The sequence below is a fragment of the Gallus gallus genome, chromosome 12, assembly GCF_016699485.2.
Source record: "Gallus gallus isolate bGalGal1 chromosome 12, bGalGal1.mat.broiler.GRCg7b, whole genome shotgun sequence".
Classification (NCBI taxonomy): Eukaryota; Metazoa; Chordata; class Aves; order Galliformes; family Phasianidae; genus Gallus; species Gallus gallus.
In genome coordinates, this window is record NC_052543.1 from 2,760,079 (window position 1) to 2,786,406 (window position 26,328).

A 26,328-nucleotide genomic window follows, 5' to 3' on the forward strand; every position below is an offset into this window, starting at 1 on the left:
CCCTTCCCTTCCACCCTTCAGGGATGTGGTTTTGTTATTTCTACGCCTGTAGGTCAGAGAGCTTCAGTTCTGAAACTGAAGCAACAAGATTCCTTGGCTGCTTTCAGTTCCTGGAGTGTGGGGAAATGTTTTCATTTGTACCTCCCATAATAGTGGAGTTTCACTGAGGTTTTTCCCTTTTCTTAGCCTTACTCAGACTTGATTGGCTGCAGCATTGTTCCACGGCAGATTACTTTCTTTGTTCACCGAGCACAGCCCTGTGCATATTTGTTTGGTTTCTTCGTAGTCTATAAATACCAAGCTTGGCAGCTTTGGCAAAGTCTGTCTGGGGAGAAGCTGTGAGTACCAGGGTGCTCTTTCCAAAATTGCATCTCTCCAGGCTTTCAGCTTGCCTGCTCCATCACCAGCTGCCCTCCTACCGCAGCATGCAGTGAGCCTTGGTGCGGGCTGGGAGGTGCTCAGCGCGGTGCTGGTTCTCCTCTTGCTTTCCCTTGACAGAAACCTTTGTTTCCTGGAAAATGGTTGCTTAGTCTAGCTTGGCGATCAGACTCTGATGTACAGCACCGTTATTTTATCGTATCGTGATGTAAGAGGTCTGAAAGAACAGGGCCTGCTGCCAGGCTCGGTTGGGAAAGCAGAACCAGATTAACCCCAAATTGGCAGCGGTGTTTGCTGGGCTGTTTGGGGTGCATCGAAAGGAGGAGGACTCTGCGTCAGGAAGACCGTGGGTGTGAAGGCCAGGGCACGCTGAGTCCTCTTGGACTGTCCCCTGACTGCTGGGAGGGCTGTGGGATCCCCAACTGCTGGAGGAACTGAAGCCACAGAGGAGCTTCCTTGGTAGTGATGACACTGGAACAGGTTGCCCAAGGAGGCTGTGGATGCCCCATCCCTGGAGGCATCCAAGGCCAGGCTGGATGTGGCTCTGGGCAGCCTGGTCTGGTGGTTGATGACCCTGCACATGGCAGGGGAGTTGAAACTAGGTGAGCACTGTGGTCCTTTTCCAGGCCATTCTAGGATTCTATAATCAGGGTGCACCTTTGTGCTTTCTATGGGGTCTCTGCCATCAGGAAGCAGAACCGACTGGAGAAGATGAGAGAAGTATAATGCATCCTCTTAGTATGCACATCAGCCCTCCTGAATCCTCAGTATAATTATAACAGCTAATTATCTCTTTAAAAGAGCTGTAAATCTGGGCTCCGTGAGTGACTTGAACCACATTGTGCATTCTGTGGCTGTGCTGTTGTTGTTTTGAAGCATCCTTTATTCCCATCTCCTTCAGATTTAGTGTTGTGACCAAGGGAAGGCAGAAGTAATTGGTGTGAAACTCCTAGCACTCAAGGGTGGATTTTTGCTGTACTTTCCTGTTGGCCTGGCCCCTTCCCCAGGCTCCGTTAGTGCACCTTTGGCAAACAGCCTTACTCACGCTGACCCATCTGGCTGCACCGTGGAATGAGAGGGCTGGGAGCCTGCTCCTGCCTCGGCCTCCCGCTGTGCTGCTGCTCATGGCTCTACCAAAAATATGCATTTGTCAGCAGATCTGCCTTTATTTCCTTCTGCCTGCTCTGAGGCCTAGTTGCGTCACCTCTGTAGGTAATGCCAGGCAGTGAGGGGTGGTTGTGAGCAGAGAGGCAGGAGCTGTCACCCGGTGCAACAGGGCTGGGGGGGTCTTGGGAGTGCCTCGCTGCATCTTCTGGAGCAGTTGCATCAGAGAGACTTTGGTGTTGATGGAGGTCTAAGGAGGTTCTGCCCTTGTGCTGCGCTTTGCTGTCACTTTGTTTTGTGAGGCTGTGTAGTAAACTGGATCACTGAAGTGGCATGGGTTAAAAATACCTCCTTTTGGAGGGTTATCCTAGGTGCAAACCCAGGAAAGCACAGGCTGGCACAGACAACACGGTGCCTATTGCCAAAGGCAGAGCAGGGGCAGCATGTTGTGTGAGGCTGAACAGGGGATGGTTTGAGCCAGTATTGCTGCCTGTGTTGCTGAACCACGACCTCATGTTTGCTGCACGGCTTGCTTGGTCTATGCTGGCCCTGATAGCAGTCCAATGGCATTGTTTCCCCATCTAATAATTTGACTATTACATCTAAACAGTTTGCAGTTGACAAGGGATTTTTTGTTTAAGCATTCCTAAGCTCGCTGACTTAATGAAAAGTGGAGTGGAGGAGGAAATCTGAAAGGGAAGAACAAGAAACTCCAGGTCCACAGGCTGCTAAAGATCACAGATGGGAGGACTGGCCAGCGACACCAGTGCGGCTCAGCCATCTTCGCTTGCCTGTCCTCTCAGTGGAAGGAATCCACTTCCTTGCAATTCATCCCTGTTAAAGAATGGTAGAGCTTATGGAGGAAATCCTGGGAGGAGGGAGGTGCTTTTCACAACAAGAACCATGTGAAACACTAAGGGCCCGGCGCTGAGGCTTTCACGGCCATTTGGATGGACCTGCTTCTACAGCACTGGTGTGACTGAAGATCCACGCAGTGGATCGTGGTCATGGAGAGGGTCTTTGTCACACCTTGACCTGAGGCTGCCACGTGGAGGTGGTGCTGTGTATGCCCATGTGCAACCACTCTGCGTCCCGGAGCTCACCTGCCACCTGCTGTGCCTTTAACCTGCTGCTTGTACAGAAGTGCTGAGCTTTGGAAGTGAGCAGAAACAGGATGTCATGTGCTTTCCTTTGAGATTTACTGCTCCAGCCGTGCCTGGTGGTGACTGTCCGTGCCATCTGTTCCACCAAACTGCTGCAGTTGGGTTAGTTTGCTTTAGAACTCGTTTGTAGAAGCACGTGAGCCCCAGGTCTCCTCACCTTGGTGTTTGGACACGGCCCTGTTCCACACGGCTGGATTGGTGGTAGGCACCACACTTGTATGGGCAAGGTGAAGATGTCTGGTCTGTAAGTAGAGTTCAGAACCAGACAGGAGTGAGCTGTTGTCAAATTCACTGATATGAATCCACCCTTTACCGTGCTAGGGTGAAAATAAGCTTCAAACTGATTGATGTATGAGATAAGCTCCTAAACCACAGCAGCTGGATTAGCCAGAGCAGATCTGAGAGCATCAGTGATAGCAGCAGCATTCTGTGCTGTGCTCTGCTGCAGCTGGATGTCCTTCCTGCTTGAAGGCCTGGCTTTGGCAATCGCCAGGAAGTCCTCACCTTCGCTACGGGTGGAAGAAAGTGGATGAGATTTTTAGCTCTCTGTTGAGGCATGTGCTGTTCCCATCACTCAGCTTGATTAGAGCAGTGCTGGAGAACAGAGCCTGTAATGATTTATTGGCAAGGCATACTCTGTTATCTGGATACTTTCCTAGGGCAAAGTAAGCCTAGCAGACCAATTGTGGCGATGGTTTCCTTGAGCAGCAAAGAGCTTTTGGCAGAAATAGTTTGGATTAAACATTAATTGCAAACTGTTGTTCAGGAATGGTCCTTGCTGTTTATAGATTGCGGTGTTCTCACATTTCCAGTCGCTCTGAATAGTGTTAGACAGCACAGTATGTTGGAAAGCTTTATGTTAATCAAGAGCAAATACCACATTGTTTGCCCGCCCATATTGACAGTTTCCTTTCAGAAGTCATTTGAAGCTTGTAATTTTGAACGTATAGAACCACGACAATTAAATTCATTCATGCCTGAGAGGCACCATAGGCAGTTATGGATCTCACGTGTCCCCACGTGCCTTCCCCAGTTATCGGTGCTTTTCTTCCATGATGCATTTTCATTGCCCATGGCTTACTGTCATGTTATCTATTCAACAGGTTGTGCTGTCTTGGTCTTCTTACAGTGAATCACCTGTTTCTGGAAACCTACCAGACAAGGAAAACATGTGGGGAGACCATCGACAAGGCAACAGGACGGGATCATTCCGGTAAGCATTGCAGTGTACAGCTTGTTTCTGTAATGCATTTCATTACAAAAAGCAGTGGGCACTTTCTGATTGCCATTGTGCACATCCTCCTGTGAGTGGGCAGTTTTGGCCAAAGTAGGGAGGTCGTTGTGGAGCTAAGAAGAGGCAAGTTAAGCTACTTTCTGCATTTTTGTGAAGCATTGCTCTTTTCTTCCTTTTTTATTGGCAGTTGCTTTTAGTATTTCTGTTCCTTCTCTACAGCACCTTTTCTATTGATGCTTCATTTAGGTGCTGTAAGCTGAGGTGGTGCTGTGCCATGTGAATAGCCACTGTTAAGGCCCAGAGGAGAGATGCCTAATAGTGTGATGTTGATTCTCTTCAACTGCGGGTCTTGCCTTAACTTCAGAAATACTGGCAGTTCAGTTGCACCTGGGATTTTGTGTAAACTTCACTTTAATCTATCCCATGTGATGAAGTAGACCAGAATATCCCCATGTGCTTGGCCGTGCTCCTTCACAATATGTTTTTGAATATCACTGGAAGTGTTGTGAAGATTCATGTGTCTCTGAGCTGCACCACGTGATGGTTTTTAGCTTATATTCCTTTGCTTGTTACTGGACCCTGTGTTTGCACTGGGGTTCTGGGTAGAAAAAATAAAGTGGAGACACCAAGAGTTCGGGCTTTCCTCCATTGTGTGTAATTCTTTCATCCATTGCTCACATGTCCACCTCAGTTACTTGAATATCAGCATGATAAATGTGCTTCCTCCTGGCACACCATAGGTTTCTGTAATGAGGATATTTCAAATAAATGTCCAGCTGTAATGGGTCAAGTAAACTGGTCACATGAACTACAAAAAACAATGTCCTGCAGAACCTGTCTTGATGTTGTTGCTGGGAGAGTGATCGTGATTTGTGGCCTTATTAGTAGGGCTGCTCTGCTGATTTTTAAGTGGATTTAATTGGCATCATTCTTTACTGTGCTGGGTGGGGAATTCTAACGTTGAACAAAGAAAGTTATTCCTATTCTATGTGGTGGTGAGGCAGGGGCTTGCAGCTTAGTAAATCTATATACAGTTTGATTACAAATGTGCATTTTGTTGATGAGTGATTCTATAATGAAACTCAAAGAAGAACTTGCTGTAGTTGCAAAGGAAATGTCCACTGATTCGGGTGGGATTTGGTGTTTCTTTGGAATGTTTTATTTACTCTTCTTTTTTGTTTAATGTAACGGAGTAGAGCTTAGCTCTACAGGTAGCTCAAAAGGTAGCTCTCAAAAGAACAAAAAAACCCAAGCATTGGGTTTTGAAAAACTGTATTAAGAGGAAACTTCTTCCTGAGTGGTGGTGTACAGGGATCAGGAGAGCTCATGACTATCTGGTTGTAACGTTGGTACAGGACACCCCGTCTTGAAGCATGAGTGCAGGATAATTGCACACGTTGATTCGTTGATTATTGACATGCTCCTGTGAGGCATCTGAACTGATAGCTGTCAGTATTTTGCTGGTTTAGACTCCAGCACGAGAGGCAAAAATGAGTCTGGGTAGTGTGTTACTTGAGCATGTTTGTTGGTAGCCTTTGCTTTTGTGTGCCTCGTGACAATGTGATACGTTAGCTGTTTGTAATATTGCCCAGAGGACTTCAGCTCAACTTGTTCCTCCCAGGCATGTGCTGGTGATGCTCATAAACAAACACACCAGCTGGTGGAACCTTGAACAGCTGCAGAGCTGTGTGCAGTGCAGGACTATGTGGATTGCTACCATCATTAACCCATTAATATTGCAGGTATTTCCTGTTGAGTGCTTCTGGAAATTGTGCTGAAATGGGAGCACCCAAGTTTACTTTCTCACATCTGTCGTATGCTGCCTCATCTTATACTGCCAAACATCAATATCTTCTGCGGATCTTAGACTGTTACACCACTCTATAAAAAGTTTAGAGAAGAATGTGCTGCTATATAGATTTCAGACTCTAAGCACGTTATGAATAATACTGTCTTTATTTCTACAGTGGGAGCCAAGAAGAAAGGTTTGCTCCCGGGTGGAACAGGGACTATCCTCCTTCCCTTGATAGTCTTGCTCAAGAAAGACACTCTGGCAACTTCTCTGGCAGAGAATCACTTCCTTTTGATATCCAGGCACTCGCAGGCCTCCTCAATCCTCAGTTTGCCAACAGAGAGGAACCTTCTTTCAGCTTTGGAGCTAGAGATGGACCACGTAGTGACTTCAGAGGTGGGGAGGGGCACCACGATTTCAGGGGCAGAGACTTCCCACCGTCTGACTTTCAGAGCAGAGATGAGTCTCAGCTGGATTTCAGAGGTAGGGAGCCACCCCCTTCTGAGTACAGGGGCAGGGATATGTACTCCGGAGACTTTCGGGAGAGAGAAGGGCCACCTATGGACTTCAGGGGTGGGGACATTCCTCCAGTGGACTACAGAAACAGGGAGACGTTCCGTATGAATTACAGGGACAGGGAAGCGCATAGCATGGACTATAGGGGTAGAGATGAGCCTCCATCAGACTTCAGGGGAAGGGGATCTTTTGATCTGGACTTCAGAGGTCGAGATGGATCTCATTCAGACTTCAGGGCAAGGGATGTGCCTGAGTTAGACTACAGGGGCAGAGACCATTCCTATTCAGACTTCAGAAACAGGGATGTACCTGATTTGGACTTCAGAGGTGTGGGCACCTCTGATTTGGACTTCCGAAACAGAAATGCACCATCGTCAGATTTCAGAAATAGGCACAGGTCCCGGTCTGATCAGGACTTTAGGAGCAGAGATATGCCTCCTCCTATGGACTTTTCAGACAGGGAAATGCCTCCTGTGGATCAAAGCCTTGTAGATTTTAGACGCAACCAATCTACCATACCTTTAGCAGAAAGAGAGGGCTCTGGTTTAAACACCGGCAAGAGAGAGGAGCCTGCGCTTGGTCTGGAAAGAACTCCTTTTGGTAGTCAGAAAGGTGAATTTCAACACTCGGAAGCACCAGCCAGAGAAGAGGAATCCCTTGGATTGGGTCTCAAAGACAACGCTTCACACAATTTCCAAAATAGCCGTGGACCTCTTCCTGCTCTTCAGGACCAAGAGGAGCAACCTCAGACCTTTGCTAACAAGCAGCAACAGCAGCAGCAGCTTTCTGGGGGGGAGCAGCAAAGATCCGATTCTGATCTTGGGTTAAAGGGTGAAGATGACCTGGATTTCCTTGGAAGGCAAGATACAGACTACCGAAACATTGAGTATCGTGATGTGGATCACCGCCTGCCAGCATGTCAGTTGTTTGACTATGAACATGGCAAGTCATTTTCAGAAGGAAAGCCCAGCAAAGATTCTAGGCCCTATAAGAGCCTTCAGGTAGGTGGCTTTGTCAATTGATGTTTCTCTTGAACGCGTGTTGTCCAGTGGGTGGAAGGAGCTGGGAGGGACTCTTCATGTGTCATCAGTTCTGTCCTAAGTCACTGTCCTACTCTGAGATTTGCCTCTTGCTCCAGGCCATTTTAGTGCTCATGCTTTCTGTCTTAAAAATATTTTCTTCAGAGAAATGCAGTTTATCAGTTGAGAATTGCTAAACATGTACAAGTAGATCTGGTTCAGAAAGTCTCCAGTTTGGAAATGAGCAGACAAAGAGAGGGAGTTATGGGAGAAGTATTACACAGAATACCTTACTTTCTCCTGGACATCTGCCTATGAGTGCTGCAGAGAGAAGCTGCTGGGACAGATGGACCTAGAACAGTGCAGCTGAATCAACTTTGAAACCTGAAGTTAATGATAACTACTGAATTAACAGCTACTATTGAATTCATTTCCTACTTCTGGAAAGCAGGCAGAGGATTTTTTGCTTTTCATGTTTTAAAAATGTGGAGATGTACGTGATCCAGGACAAGGATGGCCTCTTGGCATTTACAGTTCATTCGAGTTGTGTATATTGTAGGGAGATGCTTCCTGGACCTGGATCTCATTGCACAGCATGATAAGCATGCAAAGCTCATTATGCTAACATTGCAGAGCTCTCTGAATCTTGAACAATATTATGGTAAAGACATGAGCCATACTGCTTATGAGCCTTTGTATTATACCTTGCTTTATTTTGTGATGGTTTGTGTAACTTGTGAGTTAGTATGTCTGATTTGTTAAAAACCAAACCAAAACATTTTGATTGTGTGAACTCAAGGACCAAGATTACCGGACCTGCCCTGAATTCGTGAAGCCAAGCAAGCTCATTCGGCTAGGAGGAGTGCCTGAAACTGCCACGAAGGATGATGTAAGTGGGTTGTTCTTCATCCAGAATTCACTGCAGGACTTTCAAAACTTCTATGCAATGTTTCTAAACTTAGCATTTTCAAGCCTGGTGAGTGTAATTCAGACAGTCTGTCATTTTCCCCAAGGAAAATCCCAATATAGAAATGATCGCAGTGTTATTTTCTTATCTGATTATTCTGCTTTTTTGAGGGCCTGGAAATGCTGATTTTTTTTTTACAGTCACATATGTGATGTTGGTGGGTGAAAGCCTCGACCGCCAGACTCTTTTTAACATGCCTTCCTTCCAGGATTACTTTATATAGAGACAATATTTTTATTACTTCTGGTATTATGTTTGAAGTCTGGAGGACATTTGTGTTTGAGTGAACCTTTTCTTTCTTGGTTACTTGAAACTGCTAAAATGAGATCTCATGGAGATGGAAAAGATGTCTCCTGCTCATTTTAGTTAAAAAAAAAAATAGTCTAGGCTACGAGGTGAAAGAAGTTTTCTTGTCAAAGGCTTCCACTTCTAATTAATTGTTTTTTTTTGGTGATAGCTCCAGACTGGAGAACACCTACACACAGCAGTTTTTGCAAGGTTTAGATGTGGTGATCAGCTCTTCTGAGGCTTAATACTGAAATCTGGTTAGTAGAGGACTCATGGCTGAAACTGTCTGTTAAAGGCAGTTAGATCTCTCTGACCTTAAATAAGGATCAGAGGGGAGCTACGTGGCTGCAAACAGCATGACTGAACAGCTTTGAGCAGTTGAGTTCTGGTGTAAATAAAGGTTGCTTATTTAAACAAACAAACAAAGATCAAATATTCCCCAAAACTCAAAAAATAGTTCTCAGGTACTGTGGGAGCTTTATCATGAAAGCGTAGCTGTTTATAACTCAGTTGGCAAAAGAAGCCTTAGGGGAAAAGGATTGTACACAAGCAAGGACTTCACTTTCTGAGGTTTTGTTTTGGAGACTGAAGTGGATCCTGGTTTTCCTGTAGATCCTCAATGCTTTCCGAGGGCCAGATGGGATGCCTGTGAAGAACTTACGACTGAAGGATTACAGTTCAGGTGAGAATGCTTTGCCAGTGCTTCTGGTTTGGGGTTTACAAGAGGGTACTTTTCACACCAATATGTACCTAGCCAGTTTGACTGGAGCCACTGATGCTGTAGTTACAGGTATTTTGGAATGAAAATGCCCATTGAGTTTTGTATTTGGCTCTTTTGTCTCCAGAATTGGTGGCTGTGCTCTCTGTTACTTCAGAGCTAATGCATGTCCTGGTGCTTCTAGCTGTAGAGCAGCAGGAAAAAAGCAGCAAAGCTGTTCTAATAACTACCAAGGATAAAGACAAAAAAAACAAAAAACAGGTTAACTCCCAACAGAATTTTTTTTTCTTTTAATTAATATTATTCAATCCTTTTGGGTTGTTCTCAGTCTTGTTTCTGAGATGTGAGGCTGTGGAACATGTCCTGCACAAATAGTGTCCCCATGAAACCTGATATTCCCTAATGTTTCTCCTTCAGTAATGTGAAACTGTCACCCTTCTTAGATATGAAAAAAAAAAAAGAAAAAAAGCAAGTTTTATAAGCAAATATCCAAATACTGGGCCAGAATGCTCTTCCTCCTATCAAAGAATGGAGTTTTGCTGTACGTCTCATCAGTATATATAGCATTCTGAAGAAAGAAATACTTTACAAGTCTGCTTTGTGTGAGTTACACTGGAACAAAGATGTGTGGGGGTAGGAAATGAGGGGTGAGTCTTGGGGAGAGGTTTGGACTTTGCTAGTAGGGAATGCCTGCAAACAGAAGGACTGTCTAAAGTTTCCTTTCCTGTTCTGATGGTAGCGAACAGCTCCTGCTCCAAAGTACATCTCTGTCATTTTCCAAAGAGAGCAAAAACGGCACAGCTGTTTCCATTGCCTTTTTCTAAACCGAGGAAAGCAGAGGCTTCTACTCTCGTAGGTGCTTTTTCATGTTACCAATATGGGTTGCACGTGGAGCAGCCGGAATCCTTCGTGTCAATACTTTATATAGAGGCTTCCTGGGTGTTTAGTAGCTGGGGACAGAAACTGGGGCAGTTGGGTATTTCTCAAGTATATTTTTGTTTCTGGAAGCTGTCAAAGGAGATTTCACAACCTTCTCACGAACCTTTGAACTAAAGAACACTTGTGTTACATAATCTGGTCTGGCCCAACAAACACGGCTTAAAGGGCGCAATCCTTCTTGCTTCCTTTCCTCTTTTCTAAATGCAATACAACGTAGCTGTCAGCCATGCAGCACTGAGCACAACCCCAGCATTGCAGCACGTTCACTTTTTGCCCTTCTCGACGTGATTTGCCAGTTGCTGATTTTCTGAAACAAGGAACTTTTCAGTAACAAATCACTTGAACTGGGGATGTTTCTGTAAGTCTCTTCCTTGCGTTTGTTACTATAACTTAGTGCCAGAACTCACTGCCCTCATTAGAGAACCATTGTGTTTTACCCATTCCCAGTTTCAGAGGTGACCATCTGAGAGGTGGTGTCTGGTGTTAAGTGTGGAAGCCCTCACATCTGCTGGTGGTCACATTTGGAATGAGAGCTGCAGCTTTCCTGGTATCCTGTAAAAGCTGCATTCTGTTTCAGTCCATCTCAGCAGCAGCAGATTTTATTTTATTATAAAGTTTTCACAGCTTGCAAAAGCCAGGGGATGAAGAACGAAGTTAAAACCAGCTCATATTTTGTGGGCTATTTAAAGCCAGCATTTAACCTTGTCCTTTCAACATCAGTAATTTAAGTGCTGTAGTGCTATTCTAGGTTATATTGATGCTTCAAAGACTGTTTTGCATCATGTCCTGAGGCTGCAAATGCAGCTACTAATTTAAACAGCTTTCTGATTCTCGTTACACAAGATGGACGTACATCTAGGACAGCAAAAGCTTCCTGGGTTGTGAAAACATTTACTTGAAACTGGGTAACTAGAAGCTGTAGTAAACTTAATCCAGCTTTTCACGTGAGGTTTTCCTATAGAGAAATGTGCAGAATTGAATTCATCTGAACTTTGGCTAAGCTTAGCCCGTTTGAAGCAAGAGGCCAGTCTTTTGCTGAACGTGGCTTTTACAGTGGAGTGTGGTGTAAATGAAGAGTTAAAAGCAAACCTCCTGGATTGCTCCTGTCTGTGATCCACCTGGGCCCCCTGGCTGCCTTCGTGTATCAGTTCAGTGCTACGACAGCAGCAGCCTGGCTCAGAAGAGTGGATTGTATAATTCTGAGCGCTGTCCAGAAATGTTAAAAATAACATTAATCATGTGTGCATGTACTTCATGTTGAGTGTGTTTGGGAGAGAAGAATGCCTGCAGCTGCTGGAGAACAAAACCAGCCATAACAAATAGCATGCAATTAACTTGAAAGAAGCGAGATTCAGATTGGTTTCACAAGGACATAATGCTTTTCATAAAGATGATCTCAGCGGCCTCAATGCGATGATTCCACTGGGTGATGTTCCTCAAGGCTCCGTTCTGGGGGAAAATATATAGTTGGCTCTTCTGGGGGGAAAAAAAGCAGTTCTTTACAAACACCTTTCTTTTCACGTACTGGAAGTGCTGAGGGAAGTGCATTTTCCCTGCAGGTTGTGCTAAGCCTGGAATGCTGTTCTTAGTAGACCTGCTGGGGTTTTGACATGCATGCAAGCTGTTCATTCTTTAGATTGTTCTGTCTCTGAAGTGCACAGACTGTAACACTTCCTAGATTTTGGAAAGGTGGCGAATGGAGAGACCTTGGGAAGCAGCACGGTGTTGCTGTTTGAATCAAACAGGCAGGTATTTGCAGACAATCAGGAAATGTCAGAGTGGAAGTTCACAGCAATACCCACTGCGACGTTATCTCCTATTTCCTTGCGTCTGCGAGCTGGCTCAGATCTTTTGAATCGAAGCCTGTATGTTTGGACTGAAAGTAGTATCATCAGTTCATTGGAGGGGAAAGGGTTTCTCCCATCATCGTGTTAAACGTTGGCAGAACTATTAGGTTGTTGGCTTAGCTTCCAGCTTCTCCTTTCAAGTGTGTTTGAGCTTATCTGTTCGATTAATCATTACAAAGCATAAACCCGGAGGTGATGGTGGAATCTTGCCAAAGTCCATCTCTTGCTTCAGCTTCACATCTCCTGGTGCCTCTTGCTGCCCACTGCTGTTGCAGAGCTGCAGATGCACCACTTCTTTGGTAGGTGCTAACAGTGCTGACTTGTAGCTGTCTGGGAAGCTCCTGTCAGTGCTTGTGAGCTTCCCAGCTGAAGGTTCCTCTCTCTGGTTTCAAGGCTTTCCAGTAGTCCTCTTGCCACGGGGCTGCCTGTCCTTCTCCTGTCAGTCTGGGAACTTGTGGCAGTGCTGCCAGAAACTTGGAGCTGACACCTTTTGGCCTTCGGGGAACCTGATGAGCACACACTTTGTCCCAGTTTTGAATTTGATTGTGTTTTAAATTGATGTGCTGCCTCGTTCTCAGCAAGCTCTATTTCTGATTTTCTGACTGATAACGAACATAAGCAAAATCTGAGAAGTGATCCTGAGTGTTTGATGTGCACACAGCACTTTAGGTGAATGTATACATATGTCCCTGAGAAGGGACTGTGCAGTGCTATCTTTATCCTAAAGCTTTTGCTGAGTTGTTCTCCCTTTAAGAGATGCTGCAGTAGTGTCCAAGTAATAAACGAAAGCATGAGACGTACTCTGGGCCTTCTGCTCAGATTGTTTTCCTGGATGCAGTCTGCAGTTGCCAGTCGTGGAATGTGCTTTCCAGCCAGGATTCACAGTTGGAAAAAGCTGTTTAGAGAAAGCAGGCCTTTGTTGGTAGCACGTGAGATGTTCCTCATGTACTCTAGGAGCACATCTGGGGAACTGAGAGGAGTCTTTGCTGATCTGGGAGAGATGGAGAGCAGCGTGGTCAGAGAGGAGCCGGGTGAGCTGGGCTGCAGCTGGGGGCAGTGGGGTCTTCCCAGCCCTTTTGTGCACCCTCTGTTGTGTTACTGCAGCACTTCAGAAATTGGGTGATTTGGGTTTGTTCCTCTTTTTTCTGAATATTCACTTTTGCATTCCCGCATCCCCGACCAGTTTAGCAAAGTCTTTATGGCAGTTGCCTGCTCAGTTCTGAAAAGCTTGTGTTCTACCCAGTACCATTGGCATCAGACATAATTCATTGCTGACTTAGCCACCTACGTGCACTAGCATTTGTTTCTTGTTTGATATCAGTGGCCCTTATGTTGTAGGTGCCTGGAGCTGTGTGCTGCTCCTCTCTTGATTAAACTTAATGCAGTTTTCTCTTGGGCTTTGCCAACGGACTCTCTTGGTCTTGCTAAGCTCTGCCACACTGGTACCCTGTTATACATTTTAATAATTAATATTTTAAAATCTTAATTAATGTTAAGAAGCCCCTTAGGTAAACCTATTAAAAGTGCCTTTCGGTTTTCTTTTCTTCATGTGTTTTCTTTCCCAAGTGCAGTCATTTTTTGTCTGTATCAGAACAATGAATCATTGTTTGCAGGAATATTCCAAGCAGACCCTGAAATTTAAAATGGCATTCTTTACAACATTTAATTTTAGTCAAACTTATAATTTAAAATCCAGAAATGTATACTTCCTGATGGAGGAACTGACACAGATCTCAAGTGATGTACCCCTCCATACTAGGGATAAGGTATCCATTTTCTAGGGCTGGACTGCGAGAGAGTGCAAGGCCAGGTGAGATCTGATCAGGGTGGGATCTCAAAGCAGAGCTGTTGTGGGTGGGAGTATGGCTATGGCTGTGCCTGTGTCTGGCCCACCTGTAGCTGAGCCTTAGGTCCCTCCCAATCACTGTACATATACCCAAGGTTGGGGTGGTGATGCCCTAGGAGGTCAGGACTGCTGGTGAAGTACTTCAATGCAGCTTCCAGCCTTGGGAAGGGCAGCGGAGCTGAACTGCTGTTCTGCACAGAGAGGGGATGTTTCTGCAAGCATGCAGCCATGCACCTCCATGCTGAACCTAGCTCTTTAGTTTTCTTACAAGAGTGATGCGGTACACTCAGGCAAACCCCTGGGAAGGGTGGTTTTGTGTCCAGCTAATGGCTTCCTCATGAAGACAGCTTGTGCCAGCCCTATGGAGTTTGATTAGAGTAGATCTCACAAAGGCTTATGTCCTTCAGTTTGCTACAAAGAACGTGCCATGGGATGCCATGACGTGTCTCTAACACGCTGTGGCACAGAGGTGCCTGTTATGTTAACTATGCAGAACACAACTTGGTTCACCATTAAGGCTGGCGCTGCAGCACACTGGGAGCCTCCTGCTAAGGCTCACCCAAGTCTCCTGCTTAGCACCAGAGCTCTTCATTCTGTGGGACTCATCTTTGAGTAAGTAGGGAAATACTGTCAGTGCTGAATCTTGCTTGTAGCCGAAGTCCTGACCAGGACTCAAAAAGCACCTAGCTGGAGTTAGTCCGTGGTCATTGACGTCAGTCTTCATCAGGCTTCCCAGCTGAGTGGGCAGTAAGTTTTTGGCTAGTCTTGTCTGATTTTAGGGCAGCGGTGTGTTGCCTCTTGCAAACCAAAGGCATTCTTGCTTGGCTGTCTTCATCTGTGATGTGAGGGCTTAGGAATTGGGAAGTACGACTGATGAAGTTTGTGTTTGCAGTAGTGATTGACCTTGGTTCATGATTTACAGCATGCTCAACAGAGAAAGCAACAAACAGTCATCCATAAAACATGATCACAGCCCTTTTGACATGCACAGTCCTTCTCTATGACTGCTTTTAGAAATATACTCAGCCTTTATTTATTTATTTTCTTTCTTTTTTTTTTTTGCATCTCTAATAGAAAACTTCAAGGCTTCTCACAGCATGCTGACTTCATTGGATTAATTGCTTTTCTGAGCCGTTTGTGCTAAATGGCAGGTGCTGGAGGCCTAGGTACACATTACCAGCATTTTAAAACCCATTTCTTCTATGTAAAACCTCCCCAAGTAGGCAGCTTCCAGTCCTCTCATGGAGTTCTGTGATGATCCCAGCCTTTCTTAATTCTTCATTTCTGTACAAGCATCGTGTAATACTGTGTCTCTAATAAAGTTATAATGTCTTACCACTGTGGGCTTTTCCCTCTCCTCACTGCAGTAGTGTACAGCTGCTGCCCTCGTAGGCCAAGAGGACAGCCATTTGGTGCTGTGAGTGCTCTGTCACAGCCCTATAATTTATGGGGCTGTGTGGACTGACCACGTTTTGGGGCCGTGTCTCAAGCAGATCCTTTCTTCTGGATGGAGGGGGAAAGATGGACTGTAGCATCATACCTTTCACAATACAGTTGCATTTCATATTTTCTGGTTTTAATGTTGTTCTCTTGTGCAGCACTGTCATGAATGAGTGCATGAGAGTATAATTTTCTTGTACAGAGGGACAAGAGGAAGTGACAACCTTTTTTTCCAGCAGCCAGGTGTAGCTGTGTACACTCAGCCTTTGAAATGAACTGGGGACATTGCTTTTTGTGGATTGTCCTATTCATTATTCAACAGCAAGCTTTTCTAATACAGCTCTTCAGCTTCAGTATCTCTAAAGACCAATTTATCTGTGCAGAAAAGAAGCCTGACAAATTTATGGGAGTTTTGAATCTACCAGCTGGTATTGAGAGCGCTCTTGCTTTTGGCTTCTGAGTGTGTGTGTTAGCACAGATTGATTGCTGCTGCTCCTTGCAGGGTGTCCTCCTGATGTTCACACCCTGTGGACAGCTTCATTTTCCCTGCTCCCTGTAGCAGGCACTGCACTGCTGCCCATCCCTGCTGCATGGTGGGACTTGTTGTGTGCACACAGTGCCTGGTCAGGAGGTGCTGGCTTCTTGGAGGCGGTAGGTGTATCGTACCTGCTAATAATAGTGCACTGTAGCAGTACAGAAATATGAGGAAAGTCCTATATTTCCCAGCATTTCCTTGAGAGGAGTTATTCACTCTTTAGTGTGGATGACTTCACAGGCTTCCTGGGCCTTCTGATCTAGGTGACGTCTGTCTGCACCTTTCCTTGGACGCAGGAAACATTTCTGTGCAGGGTCGTGGGTGTGCTGCTAAAACCTCCCACAAATGAGGTAGTTATTCCTGTCAACCAAGCAAAAGCAGGTTCTTTCCATGAGATATGTGCAAAATCCAGTGTCCGCAGCTGTGAAGACCAGTGTGTGAGATTGCAGGTCCCTTCAAGGATAGTTGAAGTCATAGAATGAAATATCTTGAGTTGAAAGAGACCCATAAGGATGAGTGAATCCATCTCCAAGATGACTTGTCAGCCCATGAGAGGAGTCCTTTGTATTCACCCCACACTTTATGCTGTTGTTGCCTTTGAAGCAGTGCAGCTTTCTTCCCTAACGCGGATTAAACTCTACTGGGGATTACCCTGTGTTCTGTTCTGCCATGCTGTCTCTGGAAAGAGCAAGCACCAACATCATCCTTGCATCAGCAGGCTGGCTTTGCTCATGGAGACACCATCATTATCTTCTTCCCTCAGGCTGCTTGGCCCCATCTGGCAGATGCAGGCGTGAGTGATGGCAGAGCAAAGGCCCCCGGCACGTCTGCAGCTGGCCCAGCTGTAAAGTTACAGCAGGTTGCCAAAAGACTGTGTGCTAACAGAGCTACTTTAATAGGAAACCACTGTTCTTTCCTTCCAGCTATAGGAGAGACTCTTTGTACTGCAGCACAAGGGGCAGGAGTTTTCTAGCAGTTGTTTTTGAGAGAGCAGTGACATTTCACCTTGGACGTAAGGTTTCTTAATCCCCTGCTCTGGTAAGGGAGGGTGGTAATGCGATGCTGCATTGCACATTCCTAGAACCAAGGAGCTGGATCAGCTTTCTGGAGTTGGATGCCTTTGCCATGTTGCCATCATGCTTTCCTTCCCAAAGTGTCTTCAGTGTGGCGTAGACCAGAGCCACTCTTGTTATGTGATCTTTTCGTTTGGCCTCCTTAAACTCCAGAGAGATGTTTCTGATGTCTCCACGCTGCTTACAGCACATACCAGAAGAATGTTATGGTTTTGTTTTATTTAGATCTCCGATGTTACAGACTATCATGAAATAACACATTGCTATGTGTCAGTTGTTCAGAAACTGTGCCTGTATAGAAGCAAGTCTTATTTTAAATCACAAGTCCTTGATATTTTTATCCGAATCCAAAGAATGGTAATTTTAAGTCATGCATTCAGGATTTTTAGCCCAACTGTGGCATGCTAACAAGGACCTGCTATTTGTTGTCAAAATTCCCTCCGCTAAAAGGCATGTTTAAGGAGGAAAGCATCCCTTATTCAAATGTTTGTACAGCAGCTTCCTGGAGCTTTAAATGTATCCTTACTCTTAAGTATTAGGAGATCATTGCTGTTTTCAGTGTAGAAAACAAGCAAGCATGCTTTGGAGACATCCAGGAAGGATTGTGCATACACAGAAGCACTTCAGGGCGAACCAATTCAACCACTGCATGGGTTCAAGTGCTGGAGGACTGTTGCATGCCCCTGTTGGAATGTTTATTTGGGCAGTGTAACAAACTCTCCAGCATGCTCTAATTTATCTGTTTTGTCTTTTTGACGGAGAATCCATGTTGATGACAAACATTTCCAAAACACACAGCATTCCTTATTCCATTCTACCCTTTTTGTAGATCCCCTCACAGTGGTTTTGTGCAAAGCAGCAAGTGTAGGATCTAATTAAGGGGATGCCAAACCTTATATCTTCACGTGGAGCATTGCATGTGAATTTAGGCCACCTTGAGTCACAAAACCATGCTGTAGTCATTAGCAGTGATTCTGCTTTGGTTTTATCACTAAGACTTGAAGAGTGCTGGTGAGTGCCCAAGAGCTCTGATGTGCAGGGAGGGATAGCTTCCCTTAGGATGCCTGTTGTGCCAGTCCCTGCTCTGTCCCCGTACATCTGCCCAAATCCCCTGTCCTGCTGCTGTCGGCTTGCTGCGTTCTGACAGGCAAACTGTGTGAAAGCTTCAGAGGGAAAAAAGTGTGAGCTCAGCAGTGGCTGCACAGAGAGCTGACCCAGCCCTGCAGAGGAGGCGAGGGGAGGCACGGCAGCCAGCAGTATCCCCTGCAGCCTGCCTCAAGGTGCTCGGTTTGGTTTCAGTTGTCCTCTGGGTAATGTGATTATTGCCAATGGTGGGGAAAAAGTCAGCAAACGTTGCATTGGGAAGGTGCGGTGTAGCAGAGCTGCTGATCTTCCGGCCTCCATTTCAGTGGGCTTTCCAGCACGGTGTGAAATGGAAGGGTGCTCTCATGGAGCTGTGGCCGCAGCTCCAGGCCTCCCTTTCCCATCGTTACTCTGGTCCTGCTGGAGGCCAGTATGTGCACTGCAACACGCTGCATTCCTGTGCTACCTGACCATGAGATGTAAACGTCTGGCCTGGAGCAGCTTTCTGGCAGGGCGTGGGGTTGCAGTTTCTGATGTTGGTTCTTATCCTATGTATTATTGTAGCAGTGCTGCTTAGGTGGGCTGAGTTTGGTGGGGATGGTGGAGAAAGGAGAGTGTACAAGGAAAGCCATGCTGAGCTGCTTCTTCATTGTCTCTTTGTGATGCATGGGATGGTTCTGCAGCATACAGACCTCAGAGCAGCTCAGTGTTTCTATCCAATGCCTTGCATCCAGTGCTGAGCTCACTGGTGTCATGCTGCATTACATCCATGTCTGGAGCACTCGTTCCCTTCATCACGACTTGGGTGCAAACTGCCTTTCATGGTGAGGAGTGCAAACTTCTGCAGTCATGCTTTCAGGCTCTTGGGATACCCTTACTTCATATGCACGTGGGAACAAGACAGCGCCCTGAGCCTGGCTTGCTGATTGCAGCAGCTCTTGAAAATCCTCCCTGTGAGCAGGAATCAGGGATCTGGAGGCTGACAGCATTCAAACAGCTCTTTTCTAAGTAGGAGGGAGAGAAATGGCTCTGGATTTGAATAGGACTTTAAAGCACACTATGTGAGCCTGCGTACCATGCCATAAGGCAGTGGGTGCCTGCCCAGAATGCAAGCCAGGCTCCAGCAAGGGGCAGCACTGCTCCTGGAGAGCAGCTCTCTGCTGCTGAGCAGGCATTGCTTTGTTGTCCCAGGCCACAGAGCGTGGCTGGAACTGCAGAGCACTCTGGGAACAGCCCAGCAAATTTGCATTTTTTTGTCACTTCTGCCATCTGAAACTGTACCTCGAGTTCCAGGTGCCCACTTTGTGTAGCAGCATCAAGTGGCCTTAGCTGCATTCCCCACTGATGATATACTGCTGGCTGGCCTCTTTCACTGAGCTGAAATGCAGCAGATTGGTACATTTCCCTCCAGCGTACTCGTATTGGCACAAATGATATGTGGTAGGGAAATGAACTCCTATGTGAAGCAGAGTTGGAGCTAGATTCAGATTGGAGTCCTGTTATAACAGTAAATGTGCAAAGGAATGTGGTGTTAGGTGTGTGAAGAGCTCCCAGAATAAAACACAGTAGGGTTTGGTGATGGACTAGTTTTGTACAGCGTTGTCTATGAAGTGGTTAAGTTTGAAGATGGTTAAGAGAAGAAACAGAAGGAAAGATGGGTGAGTGCAGCAAGTGACCTTTGGAGTAACTTCAGAGGGCCATGGGGCTGTGTTCTGGCAGGCTGGAGTGCCTCCACAGGGAGAAGTGTGTGTGGGTTTACGTTGCCATGGAAGGTTGAAGCAGTGGTTGAAGCAGATGCATACCTGGGCTGAATGTGTCTGTGTTAAGATGTGCATCTTCAGGAGGGAGGAGAAGAGCTCTCCCCTGGCACAGCTAGGCGCCTAAAATGGTGCAACCCACATGCAGGCCAGCTTTCCTCTCACCCCTGACCAGCAGCAGAAAGAAGGAAGCAAGCTTTCCCCTTGCTGTGTTCCCGTGTAGAGACATGCCAGCCCACAGTCATCTGGAAAGCACAGTTCTGGGATGAGGTGGCCTTGGCACGTGAAGAGAGAGGTTATGACTTCAGGTTGTTGCTCAGCTCTTCTTGGAGCTCCTTGCAACAGCACCAATGGCTCTTAGGATGGCCTTACTTCTGTAGTGCTCACCCTGCACTTTGCTGTGGATCAGAATGCTTTGGTGCAGGTAACTGGAGTAGAAATCAACAGCTGATTGAGAGGGCAGCTCTTCAGGAAGCAAGAAGAGTAAAGCCCCTCTGGTTTCTTGCATCTAGTTTCTTGGGGGAGCATCTTAAGCTCCCATACCCTCTTACTAAACGTACAGTAACATCTATTGGAAATAAAATGCCAGAATGAGAGAGCTGAAGTTATGATTCCTGCTCCACTGTGCTGTTTCATAATACAAGGGACTTGGACTTCAGAAATGAGCAGGTGTTGGAGGGAAAATAGCAAAGGTAATGGAATGATGGTAGTTCTTTCTGAAATACTGCCCAAATTAAAATGCTGGCCATTTGTGTGAAATACATTCACAGCAAGGTGCTTTGGAATGACTTTACCAACGCTTGCTTTGGAGAGCACTGCCCCCAAGGCAGTACAAAATGTGAAATGAGCATGGAAAATCACTGTGCCTTAAAGAAAGGGAGAAAAAAAAAAAAAGCAATTATTTCTTGCCCTAAGGAAGGGTGTGCCTGTCACTGGGTTGTGTAAGGGGAAGTGGGAACGCTGCACTATTAAAATTCATGATAAACTGCAGTTAGTCATCATCCAGCTAGTCCCTGATTTCTCTCCTTTTCATTTTGGAGCAGAGGGGTGGTGGTTAGAGGGTTTGTCACTGGAGGGAAAGGGAAATTGAATATTGACTGTGGCTTTCTTTATGACAAGGCACTAACATGACTCCCGTCTGTATTTAAATGCTGTCCCCAGGTTACGACTATCGCTATGTCTGCGTGGAGTTTTCACTCTTGGAAGAGGCCATCGGATGCATGGAAGCCAACCAGGTTGCTTTACACTTCGGTCAATGCTGCTAGAAGATTTAAATTTATTTCTTTTTTGGTGGGGTGGTGGAAAGCCAATGAGGTTTTGTGTTTTTTTGAACCGTTCCAAGGAAGAGCTGTTCTTGTATAATGCACAACGCTGTGGTTTAAATATTGTTTCCGGAACCTTGTCCAAGGCTTAGAAATGCCAGTGTGAGAGAGCTGCCAGACACTGAATGGTCCTCCCTCCTCCCTAGCATATGTCAGCACACTGGCTGGATTCAGGCTGGGAGCTGACAGGCTCCTCACGTAGGTTTTGGCCCTGATACTTTTGTAGTCACACTGAAATGCAGTTGGAAAGAGCTCTGCTAGCATTAACTACCTCCCCCGGCTGTGCGTGCGCACACACATACACATGTGATTGTAGGTGAGTGCTCTGGTATGCAGCTCTGGGCTGACTTTCCATATGCCTCATGCGTGGGAGAGATTCTTAGTTGTGCATCTCCCCCATATCTGTCTTGTCCTTTGCCAAGCTGGCGTTGCAGACATGAGGACTACCCTATGTTCAGTTGCACCTGGTAAATCTGAGCTTTTCCAGTCCTTAAAAGTGCATGATGGATTAAATCTCCTGTGAAGAAGTTCCCAAGGAGAGCCTGCTGTGACCTGATATTTGAGGCTAGAGCTGTGGGCTACTAGACAAGAGTGAGATGCAGAACACTTGTTAGATAAAAGATCATTTCCATTTCACACCAGCCTGTCTGTGGCTTGGAACCGCAGGTGATGGCTCAGCCAAGAAAAGCCACGAACAATCAATCCCCATTTCTTTGCTACATCCCTCACGTCTCCTCTCTTGCTGCCTTCTTCCTCCTAATTTGCCTGAGTAGGAATTGAGATCAGTTATCAAAAGCCTTTTTTACCTGAATCCCGTGTCTCGCTGTCATGGGAGGAGAGTCACGAGTCAGATTCTGAGCTGTGCAAGTGCACAAATGTACTTACACTTAATGAGTCTTCACAGCTGGGGTTTCAGAGGTCCCACTAAGCACTTGCATTTGCCTCTATTTTCCATTACAGAGGTACTGCAACTTAGAAAAATGTTTTACAGAAATACTTCTGTTGCTGGGAAAGAGCCTGGCACATTGCTACAGGATGGTGGAGGGCGGAGCACAACGAGAAAAGGCTCCAGAATTATTCAGTGCTTTTTACCATCAGTGACAGCTATTGTTTGCCCTTTGGTGTTGCTACAACTCCCAGTTTATTATGTTGTCACTGGGAAACACATAATTATGTGTGTCACTCCGTTTAACCAAATGCCTTTGCATAGTCTCTCCCTGGCTCTCGTCACATGAAGTGATGTCTTTCTGTGCAAGTGCCATTCCCAAATACATGGGGAATTTGGGAATTCCTCCTCTTCCCACCGTTAATGCCTCCTTCTCCCTTGGAGCATCCTAATGTATTTGGGCAGGCGCTTGACTTAGATTAGGTCCTTTGCTACAGCAAAGAGCCTGTAAGCAGCAGGCCCCAAACTGAACGGAGTATCTAAAGATCACCAGTAAATCTGTGTACACGTGAGGAAGTGCTGGCTGGCCTTCAACCAGCGGTTAGGGCAGGCCTCCAGGCTGGGTGATTATATACCCTTTTTCCTTTTAATTAAGGAATATATAAATAAAGGTTTGTATCCGGCTTGCTGCCAGGGAGAAGGCTAACTTTTAAGTTCTCAGTGAAACCCAAATGGAGATATTCAGAAAGGGACTGGTGCGACTCAGTTGCCCTTAGACAATGGATAGCCCATTTTAGTACCTTCCAGGGTAGAGCTGTAAGACCACCTCCGGAGACTGGGAACTCATGTGGATTTTTACAAGCTGCAAGACCCAAACCTGTGTTAGCTCAGGCTCAGTCTCTCTGATAGTTCAGTTATTTTGAGAAGGTTATCAACTCTTCCTGTCAAATTTAATCACTGGTGAGAGCATAAATAGCGAAGCAGTGTCAGCCCACAGCGATGCTGTAGCACCTCACTAGCCAGCCTGCCTCTTTTTCAGTTTTCTGCAGGCTAGAAATAAATTTGTTTTGCAGAGACATCGCCTTTTTGATGCACTTTAGTGCCTATTAAACTACTCCTGCCTAAGGAACAACTGTTTTCCTCCCTACCTCCCTGCAGTCCTTAATTCCTTTGTTGTAGAATCCCCTTTATTTTACTCTGCATAGACCAGTACTCGCTTAAGATCGTTCCCAGATTTGCAACCTACAGATTTACCAGGTCCAACACCCTCCATTCAGTTATTCCAGCATGTGTATGTGCCCGCTGAGATCCGATGGGGTTTTAGCTAAACCTGCTGCAGGAAGGAAGCGCCCATTCTGCGCTGCCCAAATTTTGCAAGAGCGTTTTGTTCCCCCTGTATTAATTGCCACAGCTCAAGTCACTAAAATAACTCCTGCCTTGTTGATGGTGGTGGTGGCAATTTATCACAGCTCAGGGTCCATCTGTCGTGTGTGAGCTGTGCTGGATTGCAGTTAATGGGAGCACAGAGCTCGCTGCCTGCTCCTCTGTCCTTGGTAGGACAGTGTGGTTGTTGTTTTGCAGAATGTGGTGCAGCACTTGCTTCTATTTCATTCAGCCTGATGGTTATGGTGATTCTGTTGGTCTTTTGTTACAAGTTGGCTGTGGTTTGACCTTAATGAGGCCTTCTTTTTGTTTGTGATGAGCTGCTTTTCCTTTGTGGAGGCATAAATATTTTAAACGGAAAATGGGATTTCTGTTTGCTAAGTCACGCAGTTTATCCCCCAATTAATCTTTTCCTCCCTCGTTCTCAGTTTGAGAAGTTGCAGTGTGTGTGCCCTTTATCTCGTGTTTCCTTTGCAGTCAGGCTTGGCAGAGCTGCAGGGCAGCAGTGTTACTGCCTGTGGGCACCGTAGTGGCTTCCTGAGGGACAACTTGGGCAGTTTGTCCCACAGCTCTCTGTATATGAGTGGATTCCTTTGGGTATCTGAATTCTCTCTCTTCCTCCTCCTCCACTTGTAGAACAAATGCACATAATGAGCTTGTTCTTGGGTGCAAGAAGGAGGGTGGGATAAATGAAGTTGCCTCCGTGTGCCACATTGCATGTCATAAAGGCAGGTGATGGAGGAGAGGCAGGGAGAGGCTGCTTTGCTGCCTGGATGTGTGGCTGTTTTCACTGAGATGGACCTGGTTGTTACATGGATGGAATCGGGAGATTTACTTGTAGCTTAGGAGCAAACGACTTGTCTTTACTAACTTTACAGTAAGCATTTCCCAAGTCCTCTCAGGCCCCAACCTTAGCAACGCTGGTGGTGTGATTTGCCTAGCTTTAGTTGCCAGTAACTAACATCGTTCTAAATCCTTTCCTTCTGTTTCTAAAGCAAGAAGGCAAAAATGGGAGAGCTGTAGCATCAGCTTGTAAGAATACCTGCTTCATATGTCGCTGTGGGGGTCTCGAGGCACATTCAGGAGTGGCTGCTCCCAGCCTTGCCCCATGCATTCCTGCACTGTGAGCAGCGCCTGTCGGAGAGCAGTTTCCCTGTGTGCCATGCAGTCTGCCTGCGGAGCACAGTGGTACCTCCTGTCCCTGCTCCATTCTCACAGGACAGGGGTATTTTGTGGGTGCTTGCTTTACTTGAGCATATTCAACCACTGTGCAGTTGGGAACAACAGTTGTGTGTTTCTCCTCCTCTGCATCCCCTTTTATATCCATTCTCAGCAGCGCTTTGCATTCTGTGTGAACGTAGCTTCTGGAATAGATGAGCCTTCACAGGCTTTTCGCTGGAGCTGTTGGTGTTAAAATCCACGAGGTGCTTTGACAGCAGGCAGAGCCTGGGACTTTCTGTCCTCAAAGCATTTGCAGCAGCCAGTCACAGCTCGGTGCCTTCCCAGCTAAACGCAGAAGGAGCTTGTTGCTCTCCTGGGAATGCTTCAGCCCCGGAGACCTGTAGCTGTGTGTACTTCCTGAGAGCTGCTGATGTGCTCAGTGCAGGGAGCGCTGTTGCGATTTTAAAGAGAAAACGTGAGTCTGGATGCAAGAAGTGACTGTTCTCCTTTTGGTGGGATGTACTGAGTTGTGGAGTCTGAGATTTGCCCCTTGCAGAGGAGGCTGACGTGTGCCTCAAGGGCATTTCCACAAGCAGCCATCATTTACTCACTTGACAACCTCACTGCATCCCATGGTCGCTTTAACCTGCAGTGCAGAGTGGTGTTAGCAGTTGAGGGTGTCCTCCAATAGTCTTGAAACCCATTTGTCTGTTAGGCTAAGAGTGCTGCAGAGGGTCTTACCTTTAATACTTCCTCCTTGGATTATCAGCTGACGTAGTCTTTTGCTTTTCCTGTTGTCTATGAGGGCTGTGGAGTTTCCTAAGATCATACCATTGCTCACGCATCTTCTTTTTCCCTGTTGAACCTGCCCTGCTTTTGACCAGGTGGATTTCTAGAATTACCTTTTAGAGTCTTCTGCTTTGTGTGTGCGTAGTGAGAGGGGAGAAGTCTCATGCACCTCAGCTGTGTTTCCTTATGGTTTAGGAAACAAGTGTGTTGTGTAATTTTTCATGTTCCGGTGACCTATGCAAAGTTCCCTCCGGTTGGATTTCCAGGCAGCGTGGCCTATTTGTATTTTTTGTGTCTGATTCAGTGTTTGACCTCATCATGAGCTCACCGAGGCCTGATGTCACCGAGGCCTGACATACTGAGTCAGTCATGTATTCATTCCCACCTGTGTCTCACTGATGGCTGCACTGCACCAATGTTTGGTTGGGATTGCAAGCCTCTGAGGTCAGGGGGGAAGTGTGCATCAGGAGGTCCTGGTGCTGGCAGGGTCTGCCCGTGACCTGCAGCACTGTGTGCATGGGTGGGCACACGTCCTGCAGCAGCACTGGGACGAGCACTGCGTCTGCTCTGGGGGTTGGGAAGGCTGACTGACCTCTGGGTGACAGAGGTGTTCCTTGTGCATGGAAGGATTTCCTGTGTTGTAAAACACCCAAAAATCCGGTACCCAAAACGCTTCTCTGGACCTTCTTCTGTCATCTCAACTTTTCAAGCTTATATGAGTCCTCTGAGTCTCTTCTTCCCTTGGCACTGGAGGTAGAAAGAGATCTTCTGCAAAAGACTTCACACACCCTTCCTTCAGCTAGTGGTAGCCGCCCATCAGCCTGGCTTTTCCAATCTTAGTCAACTTAAACTACAACTTCCTTCTTCTCAGCTCTGTCCTGCCCTGTCTCAGGAAGCAAACTGTGTTAGCCAACTTACTTAAAATGTGTGCCCACTTAACTGGAGGAGTTGCAAAGCTGAACGTTCTTGGTCTACTCATCTGATGCTATCTTGCCCTGTCCCTCTGCCTCCCTGATCTCACTCAAATATCTTATCCTCCTGTTTGCCTTCAGCCTCACTGGCGTGCTGAGGATTGCACGCTTCCTTGC

The 26,328-nt window shown here is 46.3% G+C and overlaps 1 protein-coding gene across 11 annotated transcripts in view; it reads left to right on the forward strand.

Annotated features, from left to right (window-relative positions):
• The window catches only part of RBM6 (RNA binding motif protein 6), a 54,293-nt gene that overhangs the window by 667 nt on the left and 27,298 nt on the right, over positions 1–26,328 (forward strand). For 7 of the 11 annotated variants that reach the window (XM_040646187.2, XM_040646183.2, XM_015292822.4 and 4 more), the window contains exons 2-6: positions 3,749–3,858; positions 5,847–7,188; positions 8,006–8,095; positions 9,074–9,143; positions 20,861–20,934. In XM_040646187.2, the coding sequence (XP_040502121.1) occupies positions 3,815–3,858; positions 5,847–7,188; positions 8,006–8,095; positions 9,074–9,143; positions 20,861–20,934 (1,620 nt within the window). In that variant the 5' untranslated portion in view covers positions 3,749–3,814. The remainder of the gene's footprint in view (positions 1–3,748; positions 3,859–5,846; positions 7,189–8,005; positions 8,096–9,073; positions 9,144–20,860; positions 20,935–26,328) is intronic. The other 4 variants (XM_040646184.2, XM_040646185.2, XM_040646182.2 and 1 more) reach the window with 1 other exon arrangement.